Raw genomic sequence first — 12,512 nt, forward strand, 5'->3', positions numbered from 1 at the left:
GTCAACTTCCTGTGCCCCAGGACCCCCACAGCCTTCTCTGCAGAGCTGCTTTCCAGCCGGTCAGCCTCCAGCCTGTACTGGTACCTAGGCTTATTTCTCCCCAGGTGCAGGGCTCTGCACTTCCCGTTCCTCAACTTCAGGAGCTTCTTCTCTGCCCCTCTCTCCAGCCTGTCGAGGTCCTTCTGGGGTATCAGCCACTCCTCCCGGTTTTGTATCATCCGTGAACTTGCTGAGGGTGCCCTCTGTCCCTCCGTCTAGGTCCCAGAGGAATAAGTTGAACAGTAGCGGACCCAGTATTGACCCCTGGGGGACACCACTAGCTACAGGCCTCCAACTAGACTTTGTACTGCTGATCACAGCCCACTGAGCTCTGCCATTCAGCCAGTTTTCAGTCCACCTCGCTGGCAAACTTGCTGAGAGTGTGCTCTGTCCCATCATCCAGATCGATAATGAAGAAGTTGACCCAACACTGACTCCTGGGGTACACCTCTAGTTACTGGTATCTACCTGGACTTTGAGCAACTGATCACAACCCTCTGAACTCAGCCATTCAGACAGTTTTTGATTCACCATTTCTTGATTAGAAGGTCTACTCTCTTCAATTCTGCATCCTTTGCTTGCCAACCCACTCGATGACTTTCTGTCCTTTGTAACACAGCAGGAAGTTCATTCCAGCTCTGGATGTTTGTATTACCACCACTATCTCCTCTGGTGGTCTCCCTGCCTTCTGTCTTGGTGCAGTTTCTCCTTCATTATTCACCAAGCCACAGCCTTAGTCAGAACTGCTCTCGCGCATGGGGAATACAGGAGACGGCTCTCAGCTCTTCTGCCCACTAAGATACAGATGCATTGCCCAAGAGGACAAAAGAAGAGAGTGTCACTGCTAGAGCCTGAATGAGAACCTGGAGCCACAGAAAAACCTGCCCCAGTACTCTTCTACTCTAGTGCCACTTGGTTTACTAATTCTAGTGAAGGAGTTCCTCCTTCCTGGAAGAGGAAGAGGGATGTCTGTATCAGCAGAGGAGTAAGCAACTTCTCAGAGACTGTAACAGAGAAAATACATATGCTCTTCCTCTCCTTCAGACCATGGATTTTCTTTCATGAGCAGTGTCCATTTGGAGCAGGGCCCTTCCTTTAAGATCTAAGAAAACTTTGTCTGGCAGTTCTGCACGAAAGTGCTCAAAGGTGCTGCCTTGAAAAACACTAGGCATCTGCTGGGTTGTCCACCCCCTCCCACATAGCCCTATAAAGTGGCAGACACACTGATGGATAAAAGCTGCTGTCAGAGCCTCAGAGCAATCTCTTAATGCAGCTGCCTAAATTGCATCACTCTCTCCCATGACATTTCAGTCTACCCCTTTCCTGCTCCTCCTGATGTCCAGGTCACTGGTAAAAACAGCTCTGATGAGGTGTGCCTGTGAGTTAAGCTGTTCCTTCAAAATCTACCAATAAAGACAATTATCATGACCTGTATTACAGCAGAATGTTGTCATTCCAGGTAAAGAGCGGGGTCCTGCTACGCTAGGCAATACTTAGCCTTATAACAGGGGACAATCCCTTGCCTGAAGAACTTGTAATCTCATCTATAGAGATAAAACAGACAAAGATAGAAGGTGTCATTTTTCTCTCTCATTTTACAGGGGAGGAACTAATTCTTTGGCTAAGATCACAGAAAGTCCTTATTAGAAGGAGGAGCCAGGTCCCAGCTGCTGAAAGTGCTGCCACTTATCTATCTAACAAGAAATCCTCCTCAGTGAGGTAAGGTGCAAACTCAGAACTCAGGGACTGTATCCCAAGTGTGATCACCTGTCCCTTTCCATACCCGAAAAGTAAAAGTAATAATGTTTCCCATACCTACCTCGAACTCTAGGTAGTGGTCCTTCAGCTTATAATCATCCACTTCCTTGCCTTTGAGCTTCTTGTCAGGAGGATAGGAGCGATGCTCGGCAAGCTCAGTGGAGATCTGCTTCAGCTTAGCTTCATGGGATTTCAGCTGTTCATCCTTCAGAAACACATTAGGCACTTAAGAGAGAGAATCTAAAATATTCAATAAGCAAAAAAAAATAAAGAGAGATCCCTGTACAACAGTACCAGGCAGTTTCTTTTGCTTTCTCTCTTTCTTTCTTTGAATTAATTTTAAATAAATTGCTAACACCTATTCTAAGCTCTGTCCCCAACAGCAGTCTCAAAGGGGCCAGGGCAAAGTAGCTGGATTTGCAGAAAAAACTCAGCAGCTAGCAGATGCCGCTGGGAAGGACAGCAACCCTGCCATCCCTCACCTGGCTGAGGGCAATGAAAGCAGCTTGCTGCAGAGCATTACTGACAACATGACACCTCTAATACATTTTGTGGCAGATTAATTAAGGCTGTTGTATGTAGTCAGTCCAAGGGCAGGATTCAGCTCCCCGTCTCAGGTCTCTACTATAAAAAGTAGCTCCTCCTAAGACAAAAAGAACATACAGACAAAGCCCTTCCTCCCATTACTCTACTACCAAAGGCTCACTGGTCTGTGGTTTCCATTCGTTCAGAACAATGCAATGCAATGCACCCAGAAGAGGAAGTCTGTCCTCTCCTCAAAAAGTAACTCATTTTGCTAAGCTGCTACCAACTTTTATCCCACTGTGCAGTGGGAGAGAGAGAGGAGCTGCTACTCTTTCTTTCTAGGCAATTTCCTTTATTATAATCCCAAACCCACTCACTTCCTCCAGTCCATCTGTACATGGAACAGCTACCCTTCTCTTAGCTCAGGAGGTTTCCAGCTCCTGCAGCACGGCCTTCTGGCCATTTCTAAGCTTGGATCTGAAATTCCGCTTGCTTTAGATAAGTCTAAAATACAGATATGGTCATGCAGACCTCACTGACTTAGCCAGAGTCATAACAGCAGCCAGCTTTTGTAGTACCCAGCTCAGCTACCGGATATTGACCTAGCATCAGAAGAGGGAACTGCCGCCAGTGTTTGTCCCCCAGTGGTGCAGCTGTGCAGTGTGCGGGTTCAAGCCTAACTGAGACATGTCTGTACTGCACTGTTAATCACATCAGGGATTTGAGCCTATCAGCTCACTTAACTAGAGGTGTGGAAAAGAGCAGAAAGGGGAAAAACTTCTAGAGCACATCAGAGCTGAGCCCCAGCTAATCTTATGTTTTCTCTCTTCCACAGGGAACTACAGAAGGAAATATGTGGGATAATTTGCCTCCGCCTCTACAGGGTAGGGCTCAAACTGATCTCTATTGGTTGACAAAAATTCTTGTTGCTGTTAGTAACTACTCTGGATCTGCTTGCTCTTTCTATTAGTGGCCAACCAGTCTTTAGCATATTATGCTAAATCCCTGGTCTCAGTGACATCCTATTGCAATGAGTTCTCCACATCCTGATGACAGCAGGTCTTTGAGCAACTATTAATTTGCCACTCTTACGTTCCAGGGCACAAGCCCTTTGGTGGGTTTGTGTGTGCATGCACACTCTCATAAAGAAGGAAAACAAACCTAGCAGATATTTTCTAGGCCAGTCATTCCTTTATACACTTTTTTCACAACTCTTCACAGTAACCAAGATCAGACACTGAAAGCAAACTTAGCACAACGATTTTGCAAAACTTGTCATGTCCATCCTCCCTTCCCAGCCCATGTTAGGTTCCCATTGCATCCTGAATTCTGCCTGACCAGGCCCTCTGAAGGACGTACTGCACATCATGATTCAGCCCACAAAATCCTAAACAGCAACTAGAGATTTGACAATTCATATTTTGTTGTCTGCCAAACAAGAAGAAGCCTGCTGGCAGCTTTTTCACACTGACAGATAAAAGCAGACATGTTTCTGCTTGTCTTTGAATTTATCTGCTTTGAACACTTAACATTCTTCTGCCTTTAGCCAAAACAGTTTATCTTATTCCACTTCTCATGGCTTCCCTTCTTCAAGGCACAAACCACAGGGCTGTGCGCTATTTTTTTCCCTTTCCAGATTAAATGGAAACAATGAGAGTAGGAAATAATATGCTAAATGGAACAATCATACAGAACAATGATGAGTAAAAAGGCTTTTTTTGGTGACTGTGGGTAAATTATTGAAACCACAAGTTGAGCTATAGCATAAAAAAAAGGTGAACAAAACTACAATCTATGAACAAAGGGTAAACCGCAAGGACAAGACAAGTTAGCATTATCCCCTATGAGACACACTTTAAACTTCAGCTGAGAAGAGAAGATGGAAAGTCGGTCACTACGTCATAAGAACGGCTACTGCTACGGAGAGGGAAAAAACAGGGGCAACATGAAAAGTACCACCTTAGAGAAATGTAGATCCTGAGATAATGGTTTCCAAGGAGTGTTGCTAAGCTGTGATGATGGCAAAAAAAGCATTTAAGAAGCAATCCTCTCCAGGGAGATGGCTTTAAAAGCTACAGGAGGTTATGAGCAAAGAATACCCCTAGGACCGGGTTCCGTCTCCTCCTGCCACATATCCAACCAGTTACACAGCCAGCGGTGTGTTCCTGCTGGCACAGGAGGAATTGCAGGCATGCATCACATCCCTTAAAGCGCACAGAGCTACAAGAGCAATTATCAGACATAGCCAGTTTGAAGCAAGCAGAAGTAGGTGTTTTTTCAGGCAAAAGGTAATAGAGCTGTGAAACTCTCTCTCATAGGATGCTGCGTACGCTAAAAGCTTATATGGTCATATATATACGGTCATACTAGCTGAGATCGAACATGTTTCATGAAAAAGAGTTCATAAATATACATAAAACAGGAAATCCCTGAGCTGATATGGGTTGAGGTCTGGAAAAGTATTAGGGAGAAGTATAACTGATGCTTGCCCTGGCCTTACTTTTCCCTTCACATTCCCTGACAGCAGGAAATGAGAGGGGTCCTTGGTCCGACTGGCCCAGTACTATTGTCATTAGCCAGTAACACTGGTGATTATTTCTTTTCTTCAGAAAAATAGAACCATTATATCCAAGCCTGATCCCCCCACTTAAAATCTTGCACCAGGAAACAAGCAGAGAATTACCCTGCTAACAGAGATCTGTGCAGGCCTATTTCTCATAGGAATGCCCTTGGTAACAGGAAAAAACAATTTTAAGAACCACCTGCCAGAATCCAGCTGGTCAGAAAAATCTCCATGACCTAGGCTCAAGATAAAAACAGCTCACCTGAGATAGCTTTGTTGTGGTGGCTGGCAAAAGTGGGCGACTGAATTTCTTCTGAGACCCAATCGCAGCTGGAAACGGTGGTGCAGAGAAGACAGCAGCCACACAGTTAATCTTGTTGATCCAGGCCTGCATTTCTTCTTGGCTCCTGAGGAAGAAACGCATACTGAACACCTGTTGATGCAGCCTTTTTTCCCTTGTTCTCTCCCCTTCAATTACATTTTTAAATAGAGAAAATAAAGAACTGGACAAGTTCTTACAGCCAGCTGAGTTTTGTGGCCTATCTTCGAGAGCAGTTAAGTGTCAGGTATCTCAGCCATAGGTTGGCTCATGGATAGGTCCATAACTCATCCAACTAAGCAGCATTCCCAGACTTGCTTTGCTGATTTTGTAGGAAGCTGAAGTCTTATGGCACCTCCCAAACCTGAATTCAAGCGTGCCCTCATCCTGACCACATCAGGGGCTTATAAACGCATTTAAAGTCGACGCTGCATCATTGCGCATCAAGTTATTGAAATCTGACAACATTCTCATGCAGTGTAACTTTTGTTTTCAGGGCTGGCTGCTCAAAGTAGTAGTCCTAGGAATGGGATGCGATATAAAGCCAGGATCTCTTGCTGTGTTCTCTCTTGTCCTCGTCCTTCCAGTATGGCTGCAGCTTTTCCTATTCCAACACAAGTGACACATGCCAGAGCCAACTGATGCTCCAATTCCACTATATGTCCTAAGGTTTCAGCTGTACCGCACCCCTCAGATTTCTGGGAGGTTTCATGTGGATCTCAGTGGAAAAGAAGGCCTCATGTAGAAAACCGATGCACAGGTTTTTAATACCAGAAGCAAAAGGCAGGTCATCTGTTCTGTCGGGCTATTACAGGCTGAAGAATTTAATCAGATTATTCCTACACTGAAGAGTAACTTTGTTTCTGACCAAAGTGTATCTTCTAAAAAGACATCCAGTCAAGACTTGATGACCTCAGGGGATAGACAATCCAAGACTGCCTTTGGTTATTTGTTTTAATGATTAATCACCTTGGATATTAAAAGTTTGTGCCTTGTTTCCAAATTGAATTTCCTGCAGCTTCAGCTTCCAGCTGCTGCATCTTGTTATGCCTTTCTCAGCTAGATTAAAAAGCCTCTTAAAAATTGATGTTTCTTTCTCATGAATGACTTATGCGACCTAACTAAATCACCTCTTAATCTTATTTCTGATCAAATAAACAGATTGAACCTCTTAAGTCTCTACCTTAACCTGCCCAGACAGGTCTTTCAGCACTGCTTGGCTTCCTCAGCCATTGCCATAATTCAGAAAAGAGAACTTACTGGGCTTGGAAAAGCAGGACCCTCCAATCTGCTGTTTTAAGCTTAAGGACATTGGGTTTCTTCTCATAGTCTGTTGCCTTGGATGCCAGTGCATGGTGCACACTAACTGCATTCTTCAGATCTTCCTCCGACAAAGCCTTTTCTGGTTTATATTCATCCTGCAGGAATTAACAGGGAAAAAGATGGCATATATTTCTCCATGTGACACTCCTCTTTCCTTACCTGAGGAAAAACTTACTTCCATATAAAGCTGTGAACATTATTAAAGTATATGAATTGAATGCAATCCGATTTGAGCACTTACAGTTCATCAGGGACAGGGGGTAAAGAAGGAGTATTTAACTACCACAATAGCTATAGATTACTTGTCTTCACTTCAGGAATCCTACATGACCGGCTTTCCACCTCCACTTCCCAGCTGCTGGTTCCTGCTTGGGTTCCCAACTTCCACTGCCTCATTTTTATTTTTCTCAGTTACCTTTGGACTTCCCCCTAGACAGGCCTCACACAATGGAGGAGCTAATCTATCACTCTACAAAAAGCAAGCATGGGAACCTCCTTTAAATCTCTCCTTTGCTGTGGTCCTAAGGAAAAAAAAAACCTAGCAGTAGCTAGTCTGCCACCACACTGACAGTGTGATGGACACAACATCACCTCACAGTTTGCTTGTACATCTTTTTACACCTGCACCCATCTGTTGTCCTTATCACAGGAATAAAGAAGAAATACCTTAGGCTCTCAGGCCAGTTCCCAGTTACACCACTTTATATGATCTCTCTGGAAGCTCAGAGTTGCACATTCTGTGGGCAGGGATTGCCTCTGCTGAGGGTCTGTAAGTGCCAAGCGCAACACGGTCCTGATTTATGACGCAAAAATACTACCCGTAACAGCAAATAACTAAACAGGGGGTCAGACTACTCTGTGCCACAAGCATCAGCCTGGAAACAGTCTCTGATCTCCTGAGGGATAGGAGCTAGGTGAGCGTGCAACCATGGTGTTGCCATGAGTTCAAATTAAAGCTCACCTGCCTATAAATGGCTTGCTGAACATAAGGCAAGCCAGGAGCTTTTTCAAGGAAAGGTCACCCACTAGCAATGCTACAACTGTGAAAGCATATCCAAGTTCCTTAAGGAGAGGCTGGAAGCAGGCTATAACTGACTCCACTTCTCTCCTTCAGTGGCATCACAGAAATCAGTCTTGTCTGATACACGTGCCAAGAGAGGGAGTGGGATGGCTGCAAAACAGAAGAGTAAGTCCCAGCAGGCGTCACAGTTATTCATCGCTTCTCTCGAACAGTCCTTGCTTGAACACCCAGAGAGCTATCTGTCCCTAAGAAGAATGGGCTAAAGCGTATGAAACACATAACAAGACTTATCTGGTAGCTAACAGACAAGGGCTGCAGCCAGAGGCAACTACGTGGCATTCATGCTCTCTCCAGGCTAGATTTTACCCTATTTCTCTGTGGTCAGTTTCAGGGAATATGGAGTCACTACTCTCTCTCAGAGGACAGCGTAAAGCTTCCCACTCCTCTGCCACATCATTTCTTAATTGCCCATAGAGGTTCATCTAAAGCTGGCTCAGGACCTGCTGCTCACGCCCTCGACCAACACGTTAAGGAAGAGTTAGCTAAGCGGTTATACAGTCACAGCACTAGCTCAGTTTGGGGCCACACAAGGGCAAAAGCCACTGCAGATCGGTGGCAGACAAAGCAGAAAGGCTGAAGACTGTTGCACAGAGGACAGAACCGAGGTAGCCTTTAATCTAATCCTCCACAACATAAAGGGGTTTTCAAAGTCTGGTATTCTGGTAGCGAGAGAAGTCAAATCTTCCCTCTCTCTCACTGCTACAGCTCCTGCTGAGCCTCAGCAAGCTTTTGGAGGGAGCTCCGTATCTTGATGCACTCTGCCTGCTCCCATTCAGGGCACTCCCTAAACCTTCTTTAAGGAAGAATTAGGGAAGTCCACAGCCCAAGAACAAGCACTGAAGGATGTCTTGAAGATGGAGCAAGCAAGCCCCCAGGACAAGCCCCTTTCTTCATGGTTGCAGAAGCTGATTTATTGGGTAGTAGCTTTGGGGGAAATGACTGGGATCGCTATCCAGGCAGACTGGGAGAACTTTAGGGCCAGGAAATGAATTTAAACAGACCTCGGAAGAAGGACAGTCTGGCTTTATTCAAGGGGTTGCCTTTGAGGCAGTATCAGCTATCGCCTTGCCTGATGCTTCCAAGCTTTCTGTGGAAGGAGTCCAACAAGAGAAGTCCAACATTCACAACATGTTCTGGTACCTAAACCCGTTCCAGAAGAGTTTGACATCTGGGCAGTCACAGAAACAGTCCTCACTTAGGACCCCTCCTTATCAATGGACGGAGTTCGTGGTAATGCTTGCTAATCCCACTGGATCAGCTGTCTGTAATTCACCTTGACAGCTGGGCCTCTGCCAGCTCCTCCACAAGCACTGATCAGCGTACCAGAAATGTCTTCAGAGTAGTTGGCCAATCTCAGAAAAAGCTGGAGGGATGCGAACGTGCTGTCAAAATTCCTCCTCTAAGGCCTTCAGCTCTTTTACACTGGCAGAGAATGCTAAGGGTGCAATAACATCCACATCTCATATGCAACCAAGAACAGCACATGCTCTTATGTGCTGGTGTCAGCATGCAAGAGGAGCTGAAATGAAAGGCAGCTCACTCAATTCAGACCAAGACATTGGCAAGAGAATTACATCCATATCTGTATCAACTGAACGTTAATGTGAATATTTTATACAACACAACTCCATGTTGAATTTGTCTTTCTAAAACTCCCCCAAAATGACTTCTCCATTTTCCACTGACCTAGAGTCAGCACATTTCGAAATCCATTTCTAACACAGCAAAGAATGACATTTGGCTTTTTATCAGCCAGTGTACTCTGGGTGGGCATCTACGCTCAGCTACGAGTGATCGTTACAAAATCCTTTCTTTCAGAAAGCCTTGTCCCTGATGACTTTACATCATTCTGGCCTCTTTCTTTTTTTTGTTGTTGTTTGTAAAATATAGGAAATGCATTTTAGAAAAGCTATATAAAAAAATACCTGAAAGCCTACAGGATTATAAAAAGCCACAACAAAGAGCCACAATTTTGCAGACCTCTCAGGAGAGCACTAACGCAACATGAAGGCCTGTGTCCTGCACTGTTTGCACAGAAACAATTTCTAGCAAGGAAGAAAGGTCAGGCTTATGTCCTCTCCTTATAAACCTCTTTTCTGCATAGGCACTTCACATCCCACATCAGTCTACTGAACAGACATTCTGTCAAGCTCATACTTTGCAATTTCCTCCTGTTATAAACACAGAGGAGAGGAAATTAACCTTGGCCTGAAGATGTCCAGAGACAGGTCCAACAATCCCAAACGTCAAATCTCTCATTTTACATAATATTGCAGGCATGTTTAGCTGGCTAATTGCGAATGTTTCCACCGAGCCCCTCTGGCAGTTTTTCTGCTTACTGATTCAGAAACCATCTCTCCCAAATCACTCATTTAAAAATTAAAAAAAAAAAAATGCAGCACAGCAATTAGCCCTGGAATAGTTCCAGCAGAAAAAAAAAAACGTGGGCACAGGGACAAGACTGCCCAGATAAACTCCCCAGTAAATCTCAAGTCACCATCATTTAGGAACCGCTCTTATATATGGAGTTTGACAGTAAAACAGGGAGAACGAAACTGGGAAGCAAACTAAGTGAGAGCAGAATTGGGACCACACTACCCACTGCGGGGAATCACAGCTGTGACAAACTATTAATATTTATATTAGAATAGCATCTCGAGGGAACAGCTGAGGTATAGATAAACAGAGAAAGCAACGATGTAGAGGTTTGTGCACACGGTTAATGACTGACTGGTAGATGAGGGGAGAGCAGTGGATGTTGTCTCCCTTGACTTCAGTAAGGCTTCTGACACTGTTCCCCACAACATCCTCATAGACAAGGTGATAAAGTATGGGCTAGATGCGCAGACAGCGAGGTGGACTGAAAACTGGCTGAATGGCAGAGCTCAGTGGGCTGTGATCAGCAGTACAAAGTCTAGTTGGAGGCCTGTAGCTAGTGGTGTCCCCCAGGGGTCAATACTGGGTCCGCTACTGTTCAACTTATTCCTCTGGGACCTAGACGGAGGGACAGAGAGCACCCTCAGCAAGTTCACGGATGATACAAAACCGGGAGGAGTGGCTGATACCCCAGAAGGACCTCGACAGGCTGGAGAGAGGGGCAGAGAAGAAGCTCCTGAAGTTGAGGAACGGGAAGTGCAGAGCCCTGCACCTGGGGAGAAATAAGCCTAGGTACCAGTACAGGCTGGAGGCTGACCGGCTGGAAAGCAGCTCTGCAGAGAAGGCTGTGGGGGTCCTGGGGCACAGGAAGTTGACCGTGAGCCAGCAAGGTGCCCTTGTGGCAAAGAGGGCCAACAGTACGCTGGGCTGCGTTAGGCAGAGCGTTGCTGAGGGAGGTGATCCTTCCCTTCTGCTCAGCGCTGGTGGGACCCGTCTGGAGTGCAGATGTCCCGTCGTGGGCTCGCCAGGACGAGAGGGACACGCGCCTCCTGGAGCAAGTCCAGCGAAGGGCCGCCGAGACGAGACGAAGGGACTGGAGCACCTCCGCTGTGAGGAGAGGCTGAGAGAGCTGGGACTCTTCAGCCTGGAGAAGAGAGGGCTGAGGGGGGGATCTTATCGAAGCGTTCAAATATCTGAAGGGCGGGTGTCAAGAGGATGGGGCCAGGCTCTTCGCCGTGGTGCCCAGCGACAGGACAAGAGGCAACGGGCACAAACGAAAACACAAGCAGGCGTGCCTGAACATAAGACAACACTTTCTCGCTGTGAGGCTGACCGAGCACTGGCACAGGTTGCCCGGAGAGGTTGTGGAGTCTCCATCCTTGGAGCTATTCAGAAGCCATCTGGACACAGTCCTGGGCAATGTGCTTGACCGGGGGATTGGACTAGATAATCTCCAAAAGTGCCTTCCAACTTCAACCTTTCTGCGATAATTAAGGGCAGCACATGCCACCTAGCACAATGAGATTTACCCGTTCTCTGCTTAAATAACACTTAGTGCACTGAAACCTTCATCACAGCTGCTTCCTCCACAGATATATAAACAATGAAAGAAAGAAAGAAGGAAAATGTGTGTGTGTGTGTAGGCATTCGTACGCTAACCTAAGCGCTACATAAACAGGAAAGAAAGCAAACAGAGGCAAGGAAATCCCTTGCCTATGACCAATGCCAGAGCTCTACATTTCTACAAAAACTCAAGCTGTTTTAAAATGCCGCTGAATGTTCTGAAATTAGGATAATTTCAGTCTCCTGCTACACTGCAGAAGGAAATCACATTTCAGCAGCTTTTACTGTAACTAAGCTTGGTCAAGCTGTGCATTTTAAAACTTTGGCAATCTCATCTTCTGCAGTACCATTTCTCTATCAGAAGTAAGTCTATGTCAGGGTTGAAGTGAAGTCCTGCTGGACTTTTTGGAGTGAAGGCAAATCCGAGAATGTTTTACTGCTGCAATTTGAGGCAAGGGGACTGAGTAGGGGCCAGAGACATGCAGGCTCGCAGCTGCCCCCTCGCTCTGCAAAAGAGTCACTTCCCACCAGGACCCTCCATCAACTTTCTCCAGCACCAAACTAAAAGCCTTCTTTTTCACTGTGGCACGGTGGCTCGAGTGCAAGTGCTTTCAGGACTAAGTGAGAGAGCGCAGCTTTTGCAGAGTAACCACAGAATTCGAGTGTTGTGACAACTGCAAAGCACAAGAACAAGAATTCCAGCAACATATTTTGTTATGCAAAGACGCAGTCAGATGTGAAATTACTCCCTTGCTTTCCAAAGGATGAAGGGGGAGAGTGGGAAGAACCACCTTCTGTAGTAAATTTGTGCGCTATATCAGCATCTGTATGTTTTGTCAGAAAGAGTTTATATATAATATTCCAGTAACAATCATAACAATATTTAATGAAGACACTAAAATAAGACAGCTCCTCCATTTCTTCTTCTTCTACTAACCACCCCTCAGGTATCCATTAAGAAATTA

The 12,512-nt window shown here is 45.7% G+C and overlaps 1 protein-coding gene across 5 annotated transcripts in view; it reads right to left on the minus strand.

The window, feature by feature from the left end:
- PSD3 (pleckstrin and Sec7 domain containing 3) overlaps positions 1-12,512 on the minus strand; it is a 116,055-nt gene that overhangs the window by 12,793 nt on the left and 90,750 nt on the right. For all 5 annotated transcript variants that reach the window (XM_009687556.2, XM_068926708.1, XM_009687559.2 and 2 more), the window contains 3 exons: positions 6,465-6,622; positions 5,148-5,292; positions 1,859-2,002 (listed from right to left, as the gene is read on the minus strand). In XM_009687556.2, coding sequence (XP_009685851.2) covers positions 1,859-2,002; positions 5,148-5,292; positions 6,465-6,622 — 447 coding nt within the window. The remainder of the gene's footprint in view (positions 1-1,858; positions 2,003-5,147; positions 5,293-6,464; positions 6,623-12,512) is intronic.

Source organism: Struthio camelus, chromosome Z (assembly GCF_040807025.1).
Source record: "Struthio camelus isolate bStrCam1 chromosome Z, bStrCam1.hap1, whole genome shotgun sequence".
Lineage (NCBI taxonomy): Eukaryota > Metazoa > Chordata > Aves > Struthioniformes > Struthionidae > Struthio > Struthio camelus.